The following is a 12805-nucleotide window of genomic DNA, read 5'->3' on the forward strand; positions in this document are numbered from 1 at the left end:
AGAGAATCTTTGAAAAAATTAAGGAAATTTCCGCTTGCATCGGCGCGTGGAAGGTGGCTCCCGGAAATACGCGAAATTCGTCGCAAGAGCTGTGCACGGTGTCCACGAGAGCTTCTAGAGCATAACCCGATCATATTTCGGGAGACAGCTTGTGCCACCGGTCCTGGCCAGAACTGCCGTGAGTCCTGGACAGTTTGAGCATCGACATCTACGACCCAGCCACGTTTTTATCCCCTATAATGCTTTCAGTTAAAATAATGTCGTTAATCAAAATAAGTTAATTAGGAAAAAAAGTTAATTAAAATAATGTTAAAAGTTGATTAAAATACTGTTATGCCTTTCTTTAAATACTGCCACTGATTGTCACCAGAATCTAAAAGTGCCCTGCAACTTTGTTCTCCGGAGGGTCAATAAACCGCTCGCACAATCCCGAAGTGAAATAGGTGCGGTTTCGTAGGAAAAATGTGAAATCAACTTGTTACTTTTGATCAACAGGAACGTAACGAATGAATAAACAGTTGCTTCATTAGGTAAATAATGAAGTAAATAGTAAATAGCCTCAGGTGCTCTTAAAATGAAGTCTCATGCGTTGATAACTAATTTTTTTTTTGTCAACGAAATAATAGACAGAAAGACATACTCCTAATTCAACTCCTAACTATTCTAATTGTCATAATTACGTCTATGGGCTTACTAAATCGTAACCATGAAAAATTTGTTAGGAATCATAAAAGGAGCAAGCATTCGATGCATAAAAAAATGAGATTTCTTTGATCAGTTTAGGGCGGGGAACGTCGAGATTTTCTTCTCTGCTTACCGCGCTCTGATACGTTCTCGTCCATGCGCAGTGCAATCAAATTGCGTCCTGCACCTCACTCGCAATGTCCACTTTGATTGTTTTCAAAAAGTACCCAACAACAAGTTTTCTCAAACGCTATAAATAGGCGGCGCAAAGGCACAACCAACAACATTCACATGCGCGCACACATTGTACTTGCTCTTTTCGTTGTATTCTGGCGATGGTGAGTATGGAATATCGGGTTACTGGTTACCGTACTCCCCTTCATTCATACATTTTTTCTTTTCAGTGATTGTGGCTATCGCTCACAATATGGGGGTGGAGGACAATATGGGGGTGGAGCAGGATATGGGGGTGGAGCACGATACGGGGGTGGAGGAGGTGAGATTACTGCAGTTTATTTTTTTTCTGGACAGTTGGAATTGTTAATAAGAAAAAAATGTGGAGTTGGCATGACATTTATTTATCCTCTATTTATCCTGAGTTTTTTTTTCATGGAAAACCCTTTTTCATCCTGGTAAATAGACATTGGAATTCTGTCTACTCCCGACTCTTCTCCAGGTTTTCGCATCTCCATCTGCGTCAGTAAATTATTTGCTCAAAAAAAATTTGTTCATGAATTTAGTGAAATTCTGGTGAGTTTTTAATTTAACGAATAACAATTTACATCTGTTTTGATATTTATCAAGTCAACTTAAGACAGTTTGTGTCATAAGGCGCTAAGGTGCGGGAATTGAGCGTTCATGAACAACGGAGGTATTCTACAGTGGATGCTAACTTAAAAAACCGTATAAAGAAATTTTTCTCGCATGACTCCACCGTCACAATTCTTTTGTGATGATGGCTATATTATTTGGTTGTTCTTTTTTTTGAGTTACTCTATGGAGAAGTTCATAGAATTCGTAGGTGAACTATTTTCATTGTGCAGCATTAAAGGCATCACTCCACGAATCTGAGGTGGTACGTATTTCAGGTGGAGTAATCGTATACGGGATGGGAGACTAGGGAGAGGGGAGAGTTTCCGTCCATTTCTTTCTAATTGCCGTAAAAAACCGCCCGGAAGATACGGCTTCAGGCGTTCCGGTGAACTTTTTTCCACAAGGAGTTCGACTAGAGCTCGCCAGCCTTGTCCAACGCCGCATCTTCCGGGCCGTTTTTTACGGCAATTAGGAAGGAATGGACGGAATCACCTCCCTTTCCATAGTCTCCGATCCTGTATACGAATACTCCACCTGAAATCTGCACTACCTCAGATTCGTGGGGTGATGCCTTTAAGTAAGTTCTGGTCAAAGTTTTGGAATTCTATTGACTGTCTTTCTCTTTCAGTGGAGGGAAACCCTGTGTAAGATCTTATCTGTTAATCTTATCTGTTAATTCGTTTTTTTTCAAAGCGATCATGGCAACTTTCTAAGATATTCGCCTATCAGCATCAGAATTCCAAAATCAGAAGTAACTAGATAGATATGTAAGGATTATTTGAAGATGCTAATGGATTTGGAAACGTCAATTTTTGTTCAGTGTTCGAGAAGATTCTTACACAGGTGTGGAAGCGGGAAGCATGGAAGTTCACTTTCACTCTCCAGACTTTGCACTAACTACTCCACTCTCTTCGTCCACCCTGGAAATTCCAGGTTCCAGTGAATGCAACTTTGCAACTAAAATTCTAATATAATGAATCGAAAGTGAAAGTGATTTCTATTGTATAAGAAATTTCTAAAAGTTTTGTATGAGATATCCAGAAATGTGCCAAAATGCCTTATATGTTAGACAAAACTCCTGCGTATCGGGTTAAATGTGAACGGCAGTTCATTCATAGAAGCTATTTCCTACGTGAAATTAAACGAAATCAACGGGCACACGGTCTGTTTACGTTTTCTTTTAGTGGAACTACGAATTTTTTAGATGGAACTTTTATTCACCTCACATCCGGACTTTTTCGCCGTCTTCAGAGTCGTAAATAGAGGTTGACTGGAGCAATCTCACGTTTATTCCGTCAAGTACCACACCGCACATGAGTATTTCGCTAAGGGCTCACGGCTCAGTGAAAACAGAAGCAATCGAAATTAGGCTGAGCTGGTGTTCCTCCGTATGTGCGGTCGTTGATAGTACGTTGCTGTTGCTGCTCAGTGTCCTCTGGTGACGAATACCGGTGCGTAGGATCACCAGCGACGACATGGATGATCTTCTCTACATTACTATGTTTAGTGCACCAACAAATACAATGAAATTTCAGTTTATATAGCATCTTTTCTCACTCCCCTGGATCATTACCGAAGCATCGGGCCCCAGGTAGTGTGGAACGTGACGGAAAACGACCCAAAAAGATTTTTCCAATCACCCTCTATTTAGGCCCCTTCGAAAAAACCGAGACGCAAGGCTGATAGAGATTTCATCTAAAAACACTGACGGGGGGAGGGAGGAAGCAGACTAAAAGAAAACAGAAACAGAAGCTGTGCTGAGGCTCCAAGACACCAGAAGATTCGAACGCCACCAACTATTTCGCTTCTTCTTCTCAAGCCGGAGCATACTAGTAACTACACCAAGCGAATCAGTCGCTACCTCTTCCGCCACCGAATAATGTCATTGTTTCATGAGAAAAAATTGAGTGCTAATACAGAGAAGTATTTTTGATTACACTGACAAGTCAACTAACTAAAAAAAAGATTAAATTAATACATTAGTTAAAGTACATCAGAACCTATTGGAAAGAAAGTATCATTTAGAAAATAATGTTCATGTCAGAGAAAATATAGCCACCGGTGACGGAAAAACAGAGTCGATTGCATACGTTATGTTAAAAGTTTCTAACTATCACATCTAATACAGAAATGGATCAGCTGCTTAATTTAGGATTAGGTCAATTCAACTTTTGCTATTTCGTTGTGGCTGTTAGTGGAAGAGATAGGTCAATTTTTCAACATTTCTTATCGTAGCATATCAGGAAGACAGTTTCTCCGAGGAACGTAGTCATCGTAAGGTCGAATTCCTTGAATTTAATTTTTTTCAACCAGTCGGTAACAAACAATTGAAGAAACAGAAAGCTAGTGGCCATTGAGCAACGTTGACGGAGGAGCGTTGGGCTGGATTCCTGTCTGCAAACTTTCCTGATCTGAGGTAATTCTACATAACTACTTCTGGAGGTGATAAGAAAATATTTTTGATTTGACTTTTTTTGACCTTGGATTCAACCAACGACGACGAACTCGAATTTTGCTGCGAAAATGATAAAAAAAAGTGCAAAATTCCATTTGAAGGAATGGGATGGGAAATCGTTGAACGATTTCAGCCAAGCAAGAAAATGAAAACTTAGAACAGGCAGACAACATGAACATGTTTCTCAAACCTGTCTTTCAAAAGAATATTCCAGAAACATTTAGGCTGTTTGAATTTCTATGCGATTGCTATGACAAAAAGTTACATTTTGGTAGCATTAACTTTCAGCGCTGTCTTGATGTTTATTGCCTGTTTATACTTCGATGATTAATATTATGGGTGGCATAGAAATTCGTCCATGCAGTTCAACATTGTACGAGAATTCAGCTCTAAACAATGACGATGAGGCACTCCCAGTACTCCGAAGGATCTAATACAGTAATTCTGAGAAAAGACCTTACTACCTTGACTGCTTTACCTGAAAACACTGACTTTCCTTTGTAAGTAGGTTGCAGTTGTTTTTCGTAAAATTTTGAAATTGTGTCTTTTCAGCTGCTCCTGAAACATACTATACTCCTTAAAGGCAGCGTATCATAAAATTAACGGGGTGCAGAATACCTAGAAAAACGTAGTCGTTCGGGTCGTACATGGTCGTAAAAAATGGAAGAAGCCGTTGTTTCCTACGAAAACAGCTGCAAAGCGCCACTTTTCTGCACGTGCTGCTTCTACGAGAGAGCGGTCAGAGATAACAGAGGTCTCCTCACCAGCATGTTTGAGTAAAACGAATGAAAAAGTTGTTGAATGGGCCAGAAAGCATACAATGGTGCTCGTTCTAACGAAAATGGTAGGAATTAAAGCGGTTCCCAAATTGAATTGGGGGATTTAGGCGGGGCCGCTGTCCCTTTCGTAATCCGTAACAACCCGACCTCTGCGTTTTCTCCGCCGTTTCCGTAACGCGTCAATTTCGTGATACACTGCATTTGAATAAAAGTTTGATTTTGCTTTTTATGTTCGAAAATCCGAACGCGCCAGATTATCACGGAATTTCCATCACTAAAATGTGATCAAATCAGAAATGGATTATGATTAATTCAGCAATTTAAATGCTCAGAATAAGAAAAAACAGATTTTTAATGTGCTTGCAAAATTATTTGTATAATCTTCAGGATCGTTTATGTTTGAATCAAATATGTAGTGGAGGCGAAAATACAAAAATCGCTTTTTCTTCATGTTACACTGATTTTTATCCATTTTATTCGTATATTATATTATATTATATTATATTTTGTTCATACGTTTATTTTTCTCTTTCCTTTACTACTTCCTATGCCACGTTTTTTTTTATTCTGATTCCATTTTGTGCTAAAGCCAACACTTTCATTTCTCCTTGTGCAGCAGTGAACCTCACCGACCCAGCAGCTTATTTCTGATCGTTTTACGAGTTCATTCAGTTTATTAGCACTCTTTAACAAAAGGAAACCATAGAAACTTTGCAGTAGCATTAGTTCGAAAACTTTTAATGGCATCTTTTCGAAAATTTCTTTTCGAAAAGTTACGAAAACAATTAAAATTAGAGGACTATTACGTATCAATTTTCTCCTTTAATTGCCCTAAATCCGTTTTTCTACTTCTGCAATTCCCTTTTTTTACTGCAAATGCTCCGTCAAGTTAGGCATAGAATTCGTTACACCATCATGTCCTGTCATTGCACCAGCTTGAAAAGTGCAATTTTGTCAAATACAGTGTGAAAAACATCTTCAATGACTCCCCCGGCCGGTTTTTCTTTGACAGATGCAAGATTTTATGGAAGTACTAGCACAACGGAAATTCGCTGTTTGGACTATTGCCTTCTTTGCCGCGTTTAATTTAGAGTTATCGAAAGTTTATCGTTTAGGTGATTCTTATGTACTACCACAAGCACCAGTGCAACAACCTATACCGTCGTATTCCCCGCCTGCACCACAATATCCACCTCCACAACCGCTTCCTCCTCCTCCGCCGCCGCCACCACCTCCACCACCACCGCGGCCATCGTACACGCCACCAGTGGCATCGCCACCCCTCGCCGGTCCGCCCGCATCCTCTTACGGACAGGGACCTGTGGCACCATCGCGACCATCGTACGCGCCAGCATCGCCACCTGTGGAAGTTCCAGCTGCTTCTTCTTATGGACAAGGAGCTGTTGCACCAATGCCGAGCGTGCCAGCATCGCCACCTGTGGAAGTTCCAGCCGCTTCTTCCTATGGACAAGGAGCTGTGGCACCAATGCCGAGCGCGCCACCATCGCCACCTGTGGAAGTTCCAGCTGCTTCTTCCTACGAGCAAGCACCTATGGCATCACCGCCTGCAATAAGCACTGAAGGAAGCGAAGCCTCTTTCGTACCAGGACCATCTTCGCCAGGTGGAGGTACCTATGGCGGTAACTCCATTACCTATGGCGGAGGTTAGTACAATTTCTGGACTTTCAAAATTTACCGCAGAAATAATTCTTTGCAGAAGGTTCTTCTGGTGCAGGCGGATACTCACAAGGATTTCGCAAGAAATGCAAGTTTCTCGTTATTGCTATTCATGAATATTCATAAATAAGCGGACTCACATTTTCAGATCAAAGACGATATAATTCGAAGAAAGTGTACCGCAAAGCTAAAAAAATGAAGATGCAACGCGTGAATCGTGCACGTCATGTACAAGCGGCAAAGATAATGCAATAGTTGTAACTCTTTAATTTTTGTTGTTGTCTGAGAATAAATTGTCGTAAGTTGTAACATTCTATGCTTTCCTTCCTTTGCGCGTCTGCCCCTGAGTTGCAGGATTTAATTCCGGATGGATCATCACATCCAGGATGTAACCATTCAGTGACGAGAACGTCAGGAAAGTTCCATGTGCTGAAGTTAGGTCGGCTAAACAGAAACTAAATCACGTATCAATCCAGAATTGGACATCCGAGTGGAAAACACGACTGAAAATAGTTTTTGGAAGAGTGAATAACTTTTATAAAATGGGATTTCTGAGAACATAAATGAACGGAAGAAGAAAAAGTAGAAAAAAGAGAATTAAGGTGAGTTAGCTAGTGTATGGAAGATCTCTCCTCAGCCTTCAGTTCGGAAACCATCAGCTGATGTGAATTACCCGAAGTAGTGAAGGAAAGGCTTCTGATTTCATTAATAGATTGGATCCGTACAGCTTAAATGCCACATAGTACGGAACGGAGTGTGTCTGATCCCCCTATGTATATGTAGATTAAATAAGAGGTGCCCTTACGAGTATGAATGCTATCGCGCTCAATTTTCCCTAATTATTTAGTAAGGCGGCACGAAAAACGGCATGGTAGAACCGAGTCCCACTACGAAGCTCCCACTGATCCGCAGGCAGACGCGCCGGCTTTGCAGGGAGAGACAGCGTCATCAAGCCATTGATTGATCGCTCTCACATGTTGTTAGGCGCCTCGTAGGATGATTCGGTGCGACCAGGTAATTTCCCCAGCTCTATTTATCTGGGAAGTTAAATGGTCATTGCAGTCATACTCGTGAACTACACCCGTCATCCTGTGAGAGATCCTAATTCTCAATTTTGTTGTGTGGTGGCTTTTTGAGTAAAGTATATACGTACAAATGACATTTTTTCCAAATATTGTCAGACGGGAGCGTCGGACGAGTCCCATTCATAGTTTTTGCAGCAATGCGGTGTGGAATAGAATCAGTTCCATTGGTTTAAGTGATGATTCCGTACTTCTGCTCCCTGAGAACCTAGGACCTCAACACACAACTCCAGCTTTGAAACTCATTAATCTGAACTCGAGGGTTACGTCTCATTCTTCGCCTGAAGCTTCTGGCGCTGAGTCACTGCTCGGACTCCGCGAAATCATGCTCGAATCTCTTCAACACTCTCGGGGAGAGTTTGAAGTTTACTTTCAGTTGCAAATTAAACCACCTCAGTTAGAGATTTAAAAAATAAATAGATAAAATAAATGAAAATAATAAAAATATTAGAACAGTACATTTGCACTGTTGTTGTTTTTTTTTTGTTTGTTTGCGTGGATTCGCTAGGTGGCTTTTGCGATAAAAACACAACTAGTAGCAGACGTGTTCCCTTACAACTTCTATTATCAATTGGGTAGAATGGTGCTAAAATAAAAGAAAAGTGTGATGGAACAATAAAAACTCACAACTTGGGAATATGCCATGTACATTTTTATCTGCGAAGAATAGGAAACACTTTGCTACAATAAAATCCATGTCTCCATCTACATAAACCATTCCTACGGACTATTCCTATAAGTCAGTCTTGGCTCACGAATCATACAAAATTTGAAACATTTTATTAGGCAGTTAATGGTGTAGAGGTTAGAAGTTTCGCTTCCCGAACGATCGATCGGAGGTTTGAATCCGCCCCAGTGCTCACCAAGCCTTTCATCCCTCCGGGGTCAATAAATTGGTACCAGACTTGTCTAGGAGGATAAAAACACTGACTTGACACATCGGCTAGCCACCGCAAGTCATTGTATGGGCGTTAGTGAACCTCTGAATTGAAGTGAACCTGGTGGCGCATCCTAAGCAGAAATTACCAGAAATTAAATCACCAGAAATTTTATCCTTTATCCTTAACAGTTAAAAGTCCAATAATAAATCGCAAAGAAGAATGCATAATTGAGACCAACGAAATGAAGCCGTTCCAAAATTTCTGCTGGTTTTGACCCATGTGGTGTAAAGAGCATTTTTATTAGTTGCTATTAGTGGAGCAACTCCAACAACCGGTGGTCCGCTAACTTCACGGATTGCGGCTGGGTCGAGGTGAGCGCTATTCTAGTCTGCTTCTCTGACGTCGTCTTCGACCCATCTCTTTCCTAAGTCACATCTCGTGGGGAGACGAGGTGTTTGAGGGTGTAGATTACAAGACTCTTTGATTTTCCAGGCTCTGAAGAGGGCGACGACGCTTAAACGTCAGTCAGACTAAAGAACGAGCATTAATTTTGGTTCTTCTCAGAAAAGCGATACAAAACTCTGCTTTAAAGGCATCAAGTCCGTACCACCCCACGAATCTGGAGTGGTAGGGATTTCCGGTGGAGTATTCGTATACGGGATCGTAGATTATTGAAAGAAGGGTGATTTTGTCCATTTCTTCTTAATTGCCGTAAAAAACGGCCCGGAAGACACGGCTTTGGGCGTTCCTGCGCGCTACTTTCTACAACGAGTTCGATTCGAGCGTGCCAGCCTTGTGCACGCGCCGCATCGGCCGTTTTTTACGGGAATTAAGAAGAAATGGACGGAATCACCCCCCTCTCCATAGTCTCCCACCCCGTATACTCCACCTGAAATCCGTACCACCTCAGATTCGTGGGGTGATGCCTTTAATGTTTGAAACAAGTGACAGCATGGATATTGTTATTCATATCACTTCTTGTCAGTACCACCAAGGACAAAACACATGTGCATTCATACTCCTACTACGTAAACTCCTCACGTTGATTGGTTCCAATTATATTGCCGGTTCATCGGTTCCACCTTATTAAGTAGTAATTTCCTGATATTATGACCAGTTTTGACCCCAGTGTTACACTTCACCCTCTCTCTACCCGGCAGTGTCTTTAGTTCTCAGAACTTCCACTATACGGGAATGATGTTCTCGAAGAATGAAATAATATGCTCTGTTTTTTTGTCTGTCATTATCGTACCAACAATGTGATTCCTTTTCATCCTTTTCTTTTTTTTTTCTCACCTGCCATTTCATGCATTTCATAAGGAATTGAGAAAAATCCGAACAAAGAAAAACTTCGCCATTCTTAGCAAAAAGTTCTTTCAAAAAAAGCAATGTGTTCGTAAAAAAGTGCCAATGAGAAAAAAACTCAGAGGCGTTCCATTGTTTTTCGAGCACGTTCTTCTTCTCAAAGTTCAGATCAACTTCTATTTCACACGGAGGATGCAATTCTTCACAGTTTTTAGTTTATTTCACGAACGTTTTTGTATTGTACTTTGTACCTTTCAGTTTTCTTATAAGATCCTAGAAAGTTCTATCAGTTTCAGCTATTTCCAATGCTGTCGAGCGGCATAACACCGCGCGACAAACGAGACCAAAAACCAGTTTTGACCCATCTGCTCTTTCTACCAGCCATTTCCCAAGTCATTTGTTTAGGCTGTTTGTTGTTTAATTGTTGTATGACTAAGGTGTCAACAAGGTGACATTTTGGAAATTGAGAAAATAATTTCCTTTCCATAAGTTTTGAATAAGCATCGTTTTATCATCTTCTAAGAGTGAAGTGGAAAGTTCGGTTCTCTACGGCTGCGTGGTCGATGCTTAGTTGCATCCATGTCCTAAATCCTGGACTGAGATAATTTTCTGTATTGTCATCCACATTTGTTCTTTAATAGAATAAATTCTCCGATGTCTCAGTTCCCTTTTGGGGAGGACGGAAAGCTACTCCTTCGACTTCAGAAACGTTGGAGGTCAAGGATGTGTTATCGTACACAACTACTTGTGAAAGCCAGCCAAATCAGTGATTTTGTCCTCCCTAACAAGTCTGGAACCAATTTATCGACCTCGGGGGAATGAGAGGCTTTGTCGGTTCTGGGCGGTTTTGAAACATTGTCGATCACGTCGTCGTCGCAGTCAACTCCATACCAGTTGGGCCACAACCGCTACTACTTGGTTTTTACCTGCATGAAAATTGCTTCCTGTCTCTGAAAACAAAAAAATGCTAATTGCTTAAACTGCTAAAAAAATGTTATTTGAACGAATTTTGTGCAGTTGAATCTGAAAATTGATCATACTTCTATGAACGCGATCGAAGCTTTCTTCCCCTTCGAATGCTCGAAGTCTTCAACTACGGAAGTAATTCTCACATAAGTTGTCGATGGACTACCTTTTCGGAGCATTTTCGAAGTTCTTCTATTGGACCATATAGTAATGTTAAATGTTCTACATTTTCCTCTCAAGTTTATCAACTCCAATCTATTCCACAGAAATTGAACTTTGTGTCACTTTACAAAATCGTACATTTAACTTTTTATAAAAGTAACCTTATAAAAAGACAGTTTCTTGTTTGTATTCTCGTATTTTTAGCTGAGATGCTCAGAAAGCAAGCAGGCACCTTGAAGGAAAAGCATTTCTTCAAACAAGCAAAATATTAGACATAAGGAGCCGTAAATATAAGTTGTCGAAACTTTTTTATTCAAATAATTGCCTATATATAAACAAGAGAATGAGGAGTCAAATTTGATCTAAAAGTAGAAGTATTAGAAATTATTTGAATAAAACTTAAGCACAATCCATTCAGTTAAATTTGTATTTTTTGAAGATAAAAATCTGATTCGTTCTTTTTTTTTGCAACTGAAAAAAAACCGAGTTGTCAACCAGTTATAGCCCTTTGCGTCCTTGTGCTGCGTACACGATTTCTCGAAAAAGATTGAAATATCAGAATCCTTCAACACTTCGCATTCCATCTCTCTTCGTCGTCTTTGCATGTCCGCAAACGTAAACAAGCAGCAGCACTGTTTTCATCTCTTATCATACGAAAATACGTAGCCACGAGCAAAAATTTTCTACTTCTATTCACCACTACCAGCCGCTCGCGAAACACCCAACCGTTTTTCCTGAAATGGTGGTTCTCGACCTATTAAAAAGCAGACTTCGCCAGGAAGAATTCCGGTCTATCAGCAGGAACCTTCCTAGTAATTAACCTTAAGGCATCTAAGACATATTTCAGACCTCACATGGCGGCTCTTCTCCTGTTTGCAGCGGTGATTGCCTGGATTTTGTTCTCTTTTCGACGTCAAATAGTGCAACTATACAAACTTAACAGAAGATGTACTGTAACGCTGGAGAAAGTACCGGGACCATCATGTCTGCCAATTATAGGGCTAGCACATCATTTTAAATGGGACAGTGAAGGTGAATAAAGTTACCTGCTTGTATTTTAAAGCACTTTGAATTTTTTACCTGTGTTTTTAGCGTTCACCTATCAGCTTGAGGAGTGGACGAATGAGTACATGCTAAATAATCATCACTTCTTTGGTCTTGCCAAGGTGTGGGTCGGTCCGGTCCCATTGGTTTTCTGTGGGATGCAAGAGTCAATAAGGGTAGGTTTGCGAAAAAGAAAAAGAGAACGGAAGACATCGTGCGCTTTTTCGTGTATTCTTTTTTGACACCAAACAGTAGGCACTCAAAGTCTTCAACCGCATGATCTCGCTGCACCTCCGTTTCGAACGAAACAGAAAAAAACAGAAAGAAAGTGTGTGCCAAGCGAGAAATAACGTGCGTTCCAGCAGCCGCGTCGCTATCACCCGTTTGGAATTTTTTTTTCTACCAGGCTGTATTCCGTTGCAGTTCGAGCAGCTACCTATTCGATCATTCACGACGAAAAAAAAGTGCTCCAGAACGATTTTTTGACTTTGATGAGCGCTTAAGAGGAACATTTTTAAAATTTATTTACTTTCATTATTTCGAATGCTCCCTAAAATTTCAAAGCATTTTAAATGCCTCTAAAATTTCTAATTAATCTCTAAAACCCTACTATAATGAAAAATCCTCACTGATATCGTACTTTACTATAGAATGATGTTCGATTTAAGATTGTCAGAGTAGAAGTTTAACAAAAATGGAAACCATGACTTTGTACGAAACGAAGAAATATCATAAACTGAGTTTTCAGCCAATTTTGGAAAGTAACGTTAACATAACGAAACCAACCCAATACGACATCATTTCCGAATGGATAGGAACTGGTCTACTGACGAGGTAAGGTACAGATCTTAAAGGCTACGTTGATGATTTTTAATATTTTTCATAGCTTAGGTGAAATTTTTGCAACTTACCGGTATTAGTCACATTCGAATCTTGATAATACTTCTTTTATTTATG

At 40.3% G+C, this 12805-nt stretch overlaps 2 protein-coding genes across 3 annotated transcripts; both read left to right on the plus strand.

The window, feature by feature from the left end:
- Positions 1 to 975: 975 nt before the first annotated feature.
- On the plus strand, positions 976 to 6663 carry RB195_015642 (uncharacterized protein; the record flags this gene model as incomplete). The annotated part of the gene is made up of 5 exons (XM_064206447.1): positions 976 to 1022; positions 1089 to 1180; positions 5847 to 6395; positions 6449 to 6496; positions 6557 to 6663. The coding sequence occupies 5 exons, from the start codon at positions 976 to 978 to the stop codon at positions 6661 to 6663; spliced, it is 843 nt and encodes a 280-aa protein (XP_064062328.1).
- A 4880-nt stretch (positions 6664 to 11543) lies between these two features.
- On the plus strand, positions 11544 to 12743 carry RB195_015643 (uncharacterized protein; the record flags this gene model as incomplete). 2 transcript variants are annotated; one of them, XM_064206449.1, is made up of 4 exons in its annotated part: positions 11544 to 11593; positions 11652 to 11836; positions 11897 to 12024; positions 12597 to 12686. In XM_064206449.1, 4 exons carry the CDS (start codon positions 11544 to 11546, stop codon positions 12684 to 12686), a joined length of 453 nt encoding a protein of 150 aa, XP_064062329.1. The 2 variants fall into 2 exon arrangements, with proteins under 2 accessions (XP_064062329.1, XP_064062330.1); XM_064206448.1 differs by lacking the exon at positions 11544 to 11593 and adding an exon at positions 12740 to 12743 and having other exon boundaries at positions 11659 to 11836; positions 12597 to 12682.
- Between the last annotated feature and the right edge of the window lie 62 nt (positions 12744 to 12805).

This window comes from Necator americanus, chromosome V, assembly GCF_031761385.1.
Source record: "Necator americanus strain Aroian chromosome V, whole genome shotgun sequence".
Classification (NCBI taxonomy): Eukaryota; Metazoa; Nematoda; class Chromadorea; order Rhabditida; family Ancylostomatidae; genus Necator; species Necator americanus.